Below are 14048 nucleotides of genomic sequence, written 5' to 3' on the forward strand. Positions count from 1 at the left end.
CTCTTCAATGACTTTTAAGCCTCTCAGTCATTTAATCTGAGTGACTCAACATCTCCTTTTACCTGGATGTGTGTGTGTGTGTGTGTGCGTGTATTTGTGTGTCTCTGCAGGTTCTCTCTGTCCCTCACAGAAGATTGGTGTGCTGTAGTCGACTTTTTGAGGTGACAGACGTCAACAAGGCGCAAAAACAAGCAGCACACCAGAGAGAAGTCTTCCTCTTCAATGATTTAATTGTGGTAAGTAAACAAACACACCTTAAGTAAGTGGAGAATTGAGATTCAGTGTAATGATTAATACTTCTATGTTGTTTTCGCATGTTTACAGTTTCTTTTAAAGCACCCCTCAAATGGTTTTCTGCTGCACACGTTCAAGCTTTAAAGCTGCTTATTTTGTTGTGACAGCTGCAATGCGTCATCACCTACTTCAACTGGGAGCCGCTTCTTTTAGGATCCCTCACTTCTTTTATGTTGTTTCATAACTCAGGACCTTCCGGCCATTTCTTTTAATAATAGATAGTAGTAAATGCGGTGTTGTAGTGCACTCATAAGCAAAGGACAGTAATAAAGTGTTTAATGTCAGGCGTAATTAATTGGCTCATTAGGAGCCTCATAGGGGTTATCTATCCAAAGTATTTAACTGCTCTCATAATTATGTCAAATGTTGATCTCATGCCAACAAAATACAGCATGGCTACTCCACCCCTCTCTTTTCTGCTCAAGCATAAAAGTAATTGGTAGCTGCAGGAAAAGGAGGTTAAAAGGCTGATTTGGAAGTAGGACGCAAAAGAAGTTATCCTCCGACATCACAGTGGAATTCTGTTCATTTGGCACTAAAAGTTAGCAGTGCGATATATTCCAGCGAGACGTTTTCTCCTGACAGCTTTGAAAGCAGGGCAGAAATTGTCTTTGAAGAATTTTACTGTGGAATTAAAGTGATGGGGACTTTTCTTTGCATTTGGCCCCTGTTCTCGCAGCTCGAACATGTCAAGAAGTGTTTAAAGTGCCAATGTGATGTATTGACTTAATATGCCTCGCATGGTAAATTATGCCCCCACAGTAGCGCTGCAAAACAGATTTTGCCTCATCTTTCTCTATCTGGAAGGTCATTCAGTGAAAAAGCTCCATAACATCTCTAATCCATCCTGATATAAGCTTGCCAAGGTGTTTTTCATACAAATTAGAGCAGTAGCGCACGACCCAAAACACTTTGAAGATTATAGTGTACATCAATATTGACTCAATTTGCTTTCTGAATGTATTTTTAAATTATCAAAGAGTTGTTCTTTCCCAGCCTCCTTTGAGGTTGTTCTGTGATATGTAAATCTCAGTGACAAATCAAAAAGATTTAGTGTCGAGACCGCTGAACAAAATAATGTAATGGGCACCTCTGTCAAGGTTGGTACTATAACTCTGGTTTCTAATCGTTTTCTCATTGTCTGCAGATCTTGAAGCTTTGTCCAAAGAAGAAGAGTTCTGCAGCCTATACTTTCTGCAAAGCAATGGGTCTACTTGGCATGCAGTTCCACCTGTTTGAAAATGAATGTAAGTCAGCATCTTCACTGCAGTCAACTAGCAGGAAAAACATAATACACTCCAAGTTAACACCCTGTACTTTGGACTAAACAAAGGATAAAGCTGAACTTTCAAGCATATTTGAAATACCTTGCTAACTTCTGTCTCAATAATTCAATCTCCTCCCCCAGACTATCCTCATGGGATCACCATCCTCTCGCCTTTTGGCTCAGACAAGAAGCAGGTACTTAACTTCTGTGCCCAAAGTGCTGAGGAGCTGCTCAAGTTTGTGGAGGACCTGAAGGAATCAATCGCGGAGGTGTCGGAGATGGAGCAGATACGCATTGAATGTAAGTATTGGTCCTTGTGTTTTTTTTTTCACACCTCGATAAGACAATGAAAAAGATTACTGTTACATCCACATCACATATTTCTGTGCTGGTATTTGCTCATGCCTTCTAGGACCTGCCATGAACTGTAGTCTTCTTTAATAAAGCAAAGATTTTCATAATGATCAAAGTGACTGTGTGGCTTGAAGGAGGCTGGAGGCTATTAAATGCTACAATTATGGGGTGACAGTTATGAGTATATCTGACCCAAAAAAAAGCCCCCAAAAAATAGCTGATGATTGTTATTTTTTGTTACTTCTTTGCATTGATGGGTTTATTAACTCAACGTCGAGCTCTCCCATCTATATTTGACAAGTCTTGTGGCTGAATGCATATATACTTGCACATGTTGGAGTGTGTCCACCGAGTGAAATGTTTGCATGTATTCCTCCTGTGGCAGTGCACCCTGCGATAAAAGAAGGGTCAACATCCTATTACATTTTGGACCAAATCAATAATCTCATATCTTGGAAAGCGAGAGACTGCTGTGGGTTCTTAGATACTGTGTGGGAATCAATAGGTCCCTTAGATAGTACACAAGTCAGAAGTCATCCTTTGTTTTGTATTATTTGTTAACTTGTAGTCAGCATCCCCTTCATGTAGGTGCAGACTGTCTTCTGCATTTTCCTTTGGTGCACTGCAGCTCCAACACACTGCAGGAGGGCAGTGAATTGGAGGTGAAAAGAGGCCAGTTTTCCTGAAAGCAGCCAGGCATCCGAGTTGTTTTTGGTTTGTGCGCATATGAAATTCTCCAGACAATAAGACATGCACATACTTAGACACACATGGAAAACCTGAACATCCAGAGCCTGGCTCCTGCCAGTGGGCATCAAAGAGAGCATCCCTGCTGGGACACAGAGAGGGGAGGGCCAGCAGCCCGCCGAGAGCAGACAACAACATATGGAGACAGGCAGGGGTTGACAGAAGGAAGTTATTTCTCTCTCTAGAGTGGAGCAACGAGAGACAGCTACTCTGCACAAGAACACACACATACACAAACCACTGCACACCTACAAATAAGAATGCATGTTGGGGCATATTAGTTAAAAGACAAACACAAAAACAGCTCACACTTGTTCAAGACATAATATAGGAAAGAAATTTGGAACAAGAAAGAGTTCTGCCACATACACAGAGAAACACCACATCTTCCTTTCTTCTCCAAGGGATTTTGTATTGTTAGTACATTAGTAAACATGCCTGCAGCAAGCTCACTTATGTTTAGCCTTCCCCTCTTTAGAGGTTAGAAGGAGAAATTGCAATTTTTGTGTATCTGGGAGTGCTCGTATCCTCTGCATCTGGTTGTTTAAAATGTGAGAAATTTCACATTTTGGCATGTTGAGCTGACTTCTTGCGGACAGACTAAAAGTGTCAATAGTCAATGTTATACATATATATTGATTTGAGGAATACCAGTTGAAGATTTTCTCTATTTTCTGTTTAATTAGTATCAAAACTCATTTATAGTTTCATCTGACCCTTTTTCCAGGGGATTAACCACAAAAGGAGGTTTTTGTTTTATGCTCCTGTCAGATTTTTGTTAGACTTGCACCAAAATGAATTGGAGGACATTGTGTACCGCAGCCTTAAGGTCTCACCTGGCAGTTTTACGGTTCAACATCAAAATTAAAATGCAGCGCAGTGTTGGAGACAAAACAACATTTAGTCATTGTGATTGAAAATGACATGCAATTACCATCAAGTGTGAAGTTTAATTAGGGAGATGGAAAGTCATGTTTTCAGCTTAGAGAAGAGAGTGGGAGGGGAAGGCACTAAGAGCATGCGTGTGTGTGTATGCACACATTTTGAAAGGAAAAATTATGCCGGTTAATGTTGTCAATCTAACCCATCAGAATCTATCTACCGACCTCCTTTGCTCTCTGTCATGGTGATTATGATGGATTATTTCTGTCTTCTCCTCCCTGCAGGGGAGCTGGAAAAGCAGCAGGGAGCCAAGACCCACTCGGTAAAGAACAACGGCACACAGCTAGAGCTTCGTGGCAAACAGGGCTCCCCATCAGGTGTGTGTGAGTGTGGAAGCACTGTTACCTTTTAATTTTAAAGCCTGCCACTGAGGCCTTGTCCCCAGCTGCATTAATGTGCATGTTGTTGAAAAATAAAGTTGTGCCACTGCTGTTTTTATGAATTGACCAATATGGAAAAAAAAAACACTGCCAGAGCCTCCTCTGGCATTTTAACATGAAAAAGCCAGTCTTGACCATTAATTCCTCCAGCTGAAATGAAAGTAAACATTTTCCATAAAGCTTCTGATCTTTTATTCTGAAAGTATCCAGTGCAGTTTAAAAACTCTATTTCTTTATCTTGATTTTGAAATAAGCAGAAGGGTATAAATGGTCTTATTTTAATGTAATGTATTCTTTATTTATTGTATTCTTCTAATGTATTCTTTATTCATAAAAAGAACATTTTTTAGATGCAGTAACAGAGAAAATGACTGTTTAACAAAAACATTTTGCTGCCACTTTTGTCCCCTTTTCTCTAATTTTTCCTGCCTTCAGGAAACCAGGAGGTAGATGACAGAAGCGGACACAATGCAGTAGAGGTAAGTGCTTAGTGATAGGGCCATGTCCCAAACAACAGGTAAGTCAGAGCAGTAACAGTCAGTGCAGCGTGTCATCATCAAGGTAGGATGAGATAGGAATCCTCAGGACTAGTGTCACACTGTATATTTAGGGCTAGAGGCGTCAAGCAGGAGTGGGTGAAGAGTGCATGAGAGAGCGAATGCTGCTGGGTAAAGTACTGCGGGCATGTGAGGTAACCCAATCAAACTAAATATTAGATAAAATGACTCCTTAGTCGAACAAAAATTAAAGATGGTGGTGTGGGGAAATTAATAAAATCATAGTGAGAACAGGTTCTGCTCACTGAAAATGCATCAGATTCGGAGGCTTAAATATTATCTGCAAGCCTAAAAAGGAACAGGTTGTAATTGGTTTCACAGTCTCAGGCAGAAAGTGTGACTCCTTCAGGGCCTTTCAAGAAAAAGATAAAGCAGCCATTGCTAAAATAGCTGTGGACATGTGTGGAATGCATATACTGTGTGCATGTGTGTGTGTGTGTGTGTGTACCCACATCCCAGCACAGAGACCTTAATTAACACAGTAACATGCAGGCAGATAAATGTAACGCTCGTTTGACCCGAAGTCATCACCTCCCTGCCCCCTTGCCAGACCTCCGGGGCGGTGAAGGGAATTCTCGTGCGAACGTTTCGTGCAAGCAAGAGAGCAAGCTGAACTACAGTACCCATGGGGCTTTGCAACCACCATCCTAGAGGCATCAGATGACCTTTCCTAGTCCTTTCTGTGGCAGAGGAGTTGGGGGACGGGAGTGAAAAGCCTAATACACAGGGTCAATTTGACATTAAGTGGCGTTTTAATTCCACACAGCTCAGTGGTAACAACATGTAAGGCTGTAAATCTCTACTCAGGAGCTGGTTAGAGCTGAAGTGATTACATATATTCAAACTGAAAGGCTTCATAACCATTTCATTTTCATAGCCATAAATGCCTGTAGAATGACAATTACAGCAGAGCAAACATGCCTTCATTGCTGCACAGGAGACATTTAAAGATATAAAAAAAATGAAAAGGATCTTTTTATTACACTGTGGGATATCTGCTCCATTTCTGCATACAAGAGCTCTCTTTCTCTTTTATCAGGCTTTGTGTGCTGATAATAGGAAGCTATGATGAACTTTAATTTGAAAGAGCTTGGTAGCCTCTTATATTGTACAATAAGATCTGATCTTTATAGATCTTAGACCAAAGAGAGAAAAAAAACCACTTTAGAATAATATCAAAAATGTTACATCGTCACCTGCAGTGTAGCTTTAATTAATTCCAATCCGAAAGAGATTTTTTTTTTTTTTATCTCTCTCTAATATGGGGATGACTTGAGGGCTTTTCATCTCCCTGCTTTTTTTCCACCCAGGTTTGCACCTCAGGTCAGTCTTCATGGTTGTCTGAGCTACCTTCACCAGCCATCTTCCCCTCTGCTATGCAGCCTAGGGTAAATGTCAGTGGCTGGTGGGGAGCCGTTAGCTGTCAAAACGCATTTATCTCAGAAACCAAGAGGGTCACTCTGAGAAACTCTGCATATACTAGGAGGCGTTAATAAAGGGATGTCTGAATCCCACAGCAAGCTGTTAATCATAGAATATTTGATAAGTAAGATGTTAAGATTCTATTGTTAGAATCTGACTTGAAGCAGGAACAATAATGAGCTGACGGCCAAGATTCAGAAGTCACGTGTCCGTTATAGTAGTTATAAGAAACAGTCAAATTACGGCTTTTGTCCACACCAGTTTTACATGGATGATTTTGTTAAAGGGGCCTTTAAAATCAGGAACCTGGGTCCAGATCCAAGTACACTCAACCCCAAAGTCCAGTTAGTTTGATTAGTGTGAACACTATATACTGTACCCGGGCACAGATCTACACACAGTCAAACTGAAAACCAGCTAGTTGCATACTGCCACATACTGTATTGGAGTATGTAGACATGCAAGTGCACTCACGTACACAGCAGCAGTACGAATGTGAAAGCCGTCTGGTGGGGGATTGGTGAGCGTGAGCAATCATACTCGGGTACAGTACAATGCAATCATACCTGATATGAAAACGCCCTCATTTGTGATTTTATTTGTGATTCATCTGAGCCTTTTATTGTTGTGAGCTCACAGCAGTTTAGTACGCAGCAATGATTTAGAGGCTTTGTTTACCTTGGGTTTTGTCTCCAAGGCTACATAGAGTCTGCACCCTATCCTCTAATTGGTGGAGCCTGAGATGAGGACTGACTATACTAGTCCAGGGTGAGGGAAAATAATAATCTTATTTACGGTCAGTATTCTCTGAAAAAATGTTATGTCTTTATTGACACAAAATACATTTGTTGTGTTCCCTAAACCCCTGAAAACAAACTCTACACTTCTAAGATGGACATGGTAACAGACTGTCAGTCAGCAATACCAGCAACATGGTGGAGCACACTTTTAAACAGAAAGTATCAATTGGGTTTTGACATAGAAAAAACTCTCAACATGAAACAAGTCACTTTCACAGAAAAAGGAAAGTCAGGCAAACAGAGGCTGTTTCAAGTCATAGTCCTTTTAAACCCTGCCAGCTTCTTCCCAGGTGTGACCCGTTCAGCTAACGATGCCCCCACTCTGTCCACGAGGCAGGGGAGGAGGGTGGCCTCATCACAGCAAAGTAACGGCAGCTGGCTTCCCAGCTCCGCCTCACAGTGCACGTCATGAATGTGATTCGTAACTGAAATGACAATAAAGTACTTGAATAGAAGTATCACACTTAAATGCTGCAAAGTTAAAGGAATAGAGGAAGGCTGCAAGTACTAATTATTTTGGATTACTTGAGGTTATTTGGAACAAATATATCTGGAACAAATTATTTGTTGTTTTGTCCATTTGTCTGCATCCGTTACAATTTCCCAAAGCTCAAGGTGACATGGTGCCCTCCCCTCCAGCCCCACCTCTCCACATAGGGCTGTAGGGCAGGGGCTGGAGGGAAGAGCGCCAGTGGGCGGAGTAAGGTGCCCATCAACGCTCCTTGCCCCTTCCCTCAACAGAAGAAGGCTGCAACTAGTAATTATTTTGGATTACTTGAGGTTATTTTCTGGAACAAATTATTTGTTGTTTTGTCCATCTGTCTGCATCCATTACAATTTCCCAGAGCCCAAAGTGATATTATCTAACTTTGCTTGTTTTTACTGAGCAAAACTATGGAGCTAGAAACTGAAAAAGGAAACACAGACATCAAAAAATTACAACCAAAAAAATGATCTTACTTTATTATAATATCTTTTGTATTATGAAGTGTTTTTCAATGACAATCTGCAGATTTTTCGTCGTTTCAATCCTTTGTCACTGTTTTGGTGTGAAGAGGCGGGGCTGGAGGGGAGGGGCAAGGAATGCTGGTGGGCGGAGTAAGGTGCTCAATACATCACATCACAATTTTGTGTGGAGGTCATGGAACAACCAGTTCAGACAGTATACAGAAATATACAGACGTTCTCATAGACATTTACATTACATTACATTTATATACAAGATGTAGAGAGCACCTTACTCCACCCATCGACACTCCTCGCCCCTCCCCTCCAGCCCCTGACCTGCAGCCCTGCGTGGAGAGGCGGGGCTGGAAGGGAGGGCACCTTACTCCGCCTACTGGTGCTTCTTGCCCCTCCCCTCCAGCCCCACCTCTCCACGCCAAAACAGTGACAGAGAATTGAAATGGAAAATCAGTGACATCAGCAAAATACCGACATCGTTAAAACAAAAAAAAGATATTATAATAAAGTAAGATAACATTATTTTACATTTTTTGATGTCTGTGTTTTATTTTTCAGTAAAACTTTTCAATGCCACTAATGTTACTAATTGTAAGTCTTACTTAACGTGGCATTCATTGACAGTCATCTTAAAGGCACCCCAGAAATAGCCTTATTCAGAAAGAATGAGCTCTAGTCTAGTTTTTTGCTTAGGAACCCAATAATCAAATCTTCCAAACTAGTCAGTGTCTTCCTGCAAAGAACACTGTATAACCAGCAGTGAATTTCTTTGGCCATCTGTGGAACAAAGTAATTCTTTATACTTAGAAATCCAACTTTTGAAAGGCAACAGAAAGTCAAAGAAATCCTTCATTCACTATCTAAAGTGCTAGTTCAATGATACTGCACTCTAAGTAAATGTACTAAATTGTCAAGGAGAAACAGTGGTTGGCAGAATGAACAGGAGCAAATGTTAATGGAGTTCTTTCACACAAGCATTACATTGGCTGCCATGAGAGAACACTGCTGTAAGCTTTTTTTTTTTTTTTTTTTTTTTTTTTTTTACCTCAGAAGTCTATTATAATGCAGGAGAATTACAGTTGACCTTATTCAGACAGTCACCATTTTGAAGAGTTTTGGTGGGGAACCTGTTATTGACACACTTACAGCAGATAACAGTTAATTTAAAATAAGACCTTTGCAGCAGTCTTAGGAACAATCATGACTCCTTTAAATACCTAGCTTGTACTGTAGCTAGCTAGTTTGTATAGTAGCTAGCGCTCTAGTTGGGAAAAAAAAATACATTCTTCACATAGTTAATATGATTAATAAGCTTAATTTGTTGGAATTTGTTTGACTAAATTGTTTAGTCAGACTAAAATGTTTTTCTACATTAAGTTTAAATTAAGTATATTTACCACTAATTTAACCTAAATGTTCCTTTGTTTAAGGTGATAAACACTAATGCTAACCCTAGCTAGCCATTAGCTTTTTAGGAATCTGAAAATAGCATGTGCTGTGTTGCGTATCTCTCAGAATTAGTTTTGTCACCCATACACTATATATATATATATATATATATATATATATATATATATATATATATATATATATGTGTGTGTGTGTATATATATATGTCGATAGATAGATAGATATTTTACATTGTGCTCATTCCATGAATTTTTCTGATACTCCCATTACTTTTGTTTTGACATACGCTTTCTGAGAAACGCAGTGTAACGTAAAGTAGCATAGGCTTCAAAAAAACATTTAAAGGAAAGATACAATAAAGGAACACAGACAGCAGGAAAAAGGGAAGGAAACAGAAAATAGAAAGATGAAACAAATGTGACATATGGAGGTTTGCATTCTGATGAGTGTTGCCTGTGGACGTCTGTGGTTGTCAGTCTGCTCACCTCCTCTCCTCCTCCTCCTCCACTTCTCCCTCTTCTTCGTATGACCTCCGTGTATGTTCTGGTTATCCCGACTCCCAAGCCTCCTCGTGTCTGCTGTCACCATAGCGCCACACAGTGGTTTGGAAGGGAGACACAGGGGCCCTCAGTGTCCCCTTTGGAACCACCGGGCCCCTTCTGTAGCGTCGCACCAAATCTCTAATCCCCATTCCCCACCACTGTCCTCCTGACCCCAGTCACACACTGGTGTTCCCAGCATCCAATCTACACTGTTCCCACTTGCTGTGGGGGTGGAGGGAGGGGAGTGTACGGGAGCCACAATGATTTTACACCTCCACTGATCCCCAACACCTAAGCTCCCACGCATGCCCTGTGTGTGTGTGCTGTGCGTTCACCACCCCACCCAAAAAAAGAAAAAGAGGGCTTGACGGATTGTAGAGGAGGAACCAGTTTTATAACATTTGATGCTGTTCTCTTGGCTGTTTTCTAAACTAGGTGTCAATTCACAACAGGCTTCAGACGTACCAGCTCAGCAGCAGCACGGCTCGGAGCCCCGAGAGCGTGGCCCTTCTTAACCACCGGGGGGAGCTGCTTTTCCAGCAGGGGCCCCAGGGGCTAATCCAGGGGCCGGCGCCTCCACCTCAGCACCCGCAGCTGCAGTCAGCGGCGAGCACCCCCGCCCACCACCTCCACCTCCAGCAGCACCACCAGCCCGCTGTCAGCATGTCTGATCTGCGGCCCGAGACACTCATCCAGTGTCAGCAGATCGTCAAGGTCATCATGCTCGACAACAGTGGCCACGGACGCATGGAGGCCTTCCTCAGCCAAACACCCACACACCACCACTACCAGCACCACCACCACAGCCACCACCAGCTCAGTCAGTCGGCCATGTCCACCCCGGTCCGCTCGCCAGACGGCTCCCACGGCAGCGACGGCCACCAGCCCCCGCTGCCTCCCCCACCTCCGCCTTATAACCACCCACACCAGTATATACCACCAGACCCCCGCCTCAGTCTACACCGGACCCCAAGTGGCTCTCGGAGCATGGTGTAAATAAATAAATTAGTATTATTTCCCTAAAACACACACACTTCCATTAACTCTACCCCTTCTCTACCTATTTAACAGTACATAATGTACATATATACATAATGAAGAAAGAGCTATAATGAAATAAAATAAATCACACTTATATGCATATATTTAAGGAAAAAAAACTAAAGGAAAAATCAAGGTTTTAAAAGAGATAAGGAGAAATAAAGTGCATATATAAAGTTTTACTTGATTCCACATGTATTTTGAAATATTATGTAGTTTTAACAAATTTCTATAACTTTTTGTCAGTTTTAACTCTTGCTAGAGAAAAACTCACATATCGAGTTTCTGGATGGATTCCTTGTAGTTCCAGTATCGACCACCACCGACGACGACAACAGAAATACGTGAATCCCTCAAACTTCTGCTTTTTTTGGAGGGAGGGGGGTAGGGGATTGCTCCAGTTATGGATGGACACGTTCCAAAGACCTTTCCGCTTCTGTTCGCTTTTATCATCCCAAAGCTCATGCCTAATGTGCTGTATGTGCGCGTGCGTGCATAGCTGACACTTAAAACGTGTGCCAAAATACATACGCCTCCACTAAAACACTTGACTTCATTGCACTCGACTAAACGCTAGGGCTAGAAGAAAAGATGAAGATGAAATAAAAAAAAGAAAACAAAACTCCTCCTTTTGCTTTGAGAAAATAGTCCTTTCACGCTTCTCCCTCAAGGAGCATAAAAAAAAGAATAACAAAACTGATATTTCATAAAAAGCTATCTCCCCATTTGCGCTGTTGCTGATTTATTTATGTGACGGAGAGCCTCCTCTCTTCTTCTCTGCTCCCCTGGATAAAAAAAAAGAGAGAAAAAAACGACATCCTCCGATAAGCTGTGTTTGTCATCCACTCCTCTGTTGTGTTGTGGCTCTCTATCATCAGAAAACACTCTCACTTCAGTTGTCACTCTCCATAGATCACTCCACAGTGAAAGATGACAGGAAACAAAGGCAACCAATCACGTGGATCGTTGCCAAACCAAAAAGCCAACCCCGGATGGTTCTGTTGATTTGTTGTTTGTCTTTTACTCTTCATATTTAATGTTGTTAACACTTCCCAGGAATTCTTGCCACACTTCTCTGCAGATGGAGGTAACGTTTTATGCGTATTTTAAAATCGTTTGAGCTGCTGAAACTGCTCTCTGACTTTTCTAAAAAAAACACGAGTCAGCATTCATGTGTAGTATATGTACAACGCGCTGTGCAGTCATCTGTTGTTTATGAAATGCTTCTTCACTTTTTCAGGAAATCGCCACGAATTTCCATGAAGATGCTTCTGCTACAACTGTTAAATGTCAAGATCTGTGTTTATTTTAATTTGTGCAAAGCATATTCCACTTCTGTGTGTTTGTGTGTTTGGTCGGTGGATAAATGCAGGACTGAGTCCACCCACAAGACGTCCAGATGCTGTCTCTTTATGTCGGTACAACTCCCAGGTTTTGTTTCAGCTCCTTGTGACTGTTTTCTCTTCCCTCCTAACCTTTCAGTCTGACATTTTCAAAAAGGCAAAAACTACAGAGGCACACACACACACACATACACATACACACAGCTTACATTGCAAATGCTGGCATAAATGGTATTGTTTGTGCTGTTGGCTAGCCTGCTTTAAATAAGAATGGGACAAAAAGAATGCATTATCTGATCTCTTTCTCTTTTCACCCAAGCCTAGATTGTAAATATCACATTCAAGCAGTGTCAGAAAGGACAAGCAAGCTACCTTTAGCCCCTTCAAAATGCTATTGCCCTGTCACGCATCCTTCATTCCGAAATAGGTCAGCGACTGCCCCAGCCTGAAAGCGTCCATCTTTTAAACATAAGCCCCATCAGGTACTGTGCGGAATGGATGTTCGGTTAACTCTGCTCCCATCTGACCCCCATCTGTCTGATTTGTTGATTTATAATCACAGAGCCACTGCAGGGAGGTCTCTATCTCATCTTTTCCGTCCTTTTCCACTCACGATTTCACCACAGTGGAAAGACAGAGGGTGAGGGGGAAAAAAAATCTGTTGTTCTGGCAGAGATGATGAGTGTGTGAGTGTGTGTCGTGTGTGTGTGTGTGTGCGTGCGTGACCTGTAACATCCTAATTTTCCAGTAAACAAATCCAACCTCTCTTCTGTTCATCCCAGTAATTGTTTTTATTATTATTATATAACACAATAAGAAGAAGTAGTGCTTTCAAAATGAATGAGGAGCTATTATGATTATTGTCATATTTTTACTGGCTATAAACAAACTCTTGAAGGTTACGTAATAAATTTTAGCACATGACATCATCATAAAAGTTCTACTATTATGGATTTTACTTTGATGGATGATGATTGTATGATTCTTCATTTATTTCTTTAAATCAACTCTCAGATATAATGTTATTCTTTTCTCATGCATGACATCAGTTTGAGGCCTATTGAGCTCTGATTCCCAAGAGACTTGAAATTTTTTGTGCATGACTGAATTTGCTGTGAGCACATTAGTCAGAGGTGAGGATGACGAAATAATGAAATGAAAATGTTTATTTATGATAGCAAACACCCCTTAAAAAAGAAAATGGATATGTTTCTGTACCTCATAGTGGCAAATTAGACAAACCGTGGCCATTTTTGTTCCCCTGTCTTTCACTACCCTTTGTATGACTGCACAGTTTTTCCTACTTGAACAATGTGTTTAAGCATTTCGGGAGGTAGACATGCTGTGTGTGCAATAACCAGACATATGATGCACACTGAAAAATCACAGGTTTATATGTGAAAGGAAACCAATGTAGCATTTCTGGAGTGCAGCATATGATGTGGAAACGCAGTAGTGGCTAACTTTCATGAAGAAACTGATTTTTTAAAAAAGGGCTCTGCCATACCAGTGCACTGCTTCATGAATGACACGTGAATCTTGTCTGGCTCTTCAACACTGTTTGCTCATACTAGTTTAAAAAGAATTAACAAAAAAGTGCACATATTTAGGAATGGACAGGTGGAAACTGAGTGTAACAGATACGATCCATCACTTCCCTCAGTTGACTTTGAATCCCTCTCTGTCTTTGCAGTATATCAACATGCTATTAAAGATGATTTAAGTCTATTCACCACAATGGCTTGCTTTGGTTCTTGCATTAGTTTCAGTTCTATGATCTATATTAAAGTTATTATCAGTCAATATTGTTATGAGATAAGTGAAGATTCTGTTCATTCTTAAATGTCATGTTGCACAGTGCTGGTTATACGTTACAACATGAACCCAGATTCTTATCAGGGAATAACTTTCTTGACAATACACTACTGCAAATACATGCTGCATAATCTTGATGGAGAATGGAGTTACCAGATGCATTATTTACCT

At 41.1% G+C, this 14048-nt stretch overlaps 1 protein-coding gene across 1 annotated transcript in view; it reads left to right on the forward strand.

The window, feature by feature from the left end:
* The window catches only part of LOC108879655 (IQ motif and SEC7 domain-containing protein 3-like), a 99522-nt gene extending 85728 nt beyond the window's left edge, over window positions 1–13794 (forward strand). The window contains 6 exon segments of the mRNA XM_018671014.2: window positions 111–236; window positions 1442–1541; window positions 1703–1861; window positions 3829–3921; window positions 4420–4463; window positions 10114–13794. Coding sequence (XP_018526530.1) covers window positions 111–236; window positions 1442–1541; window positions 1703–1861; window positions 3829–3921; window positions 4420–4463; window positions 10114–10674 — 1083 coding nt within the window. The 3' untranslated portion in view covers window positions 10675–13794.
* Window positions 13795–14048: the final 254 nt, after the last annotated feature.

This window comes from Lates calcarifer, linkage group LG18 (genome assembly GCF_001640805.2).
Source record: "Lates calcarifer isolate ASB-BC8 linkage group LG18, TLL_Latcal_v3, whole genome shotgun sequence".
Lineage (NCBI taxonomy): Eukaryota > Metazoa > Chordata > Actinopteri > Centropomidae > Lates > Lates calcarifer.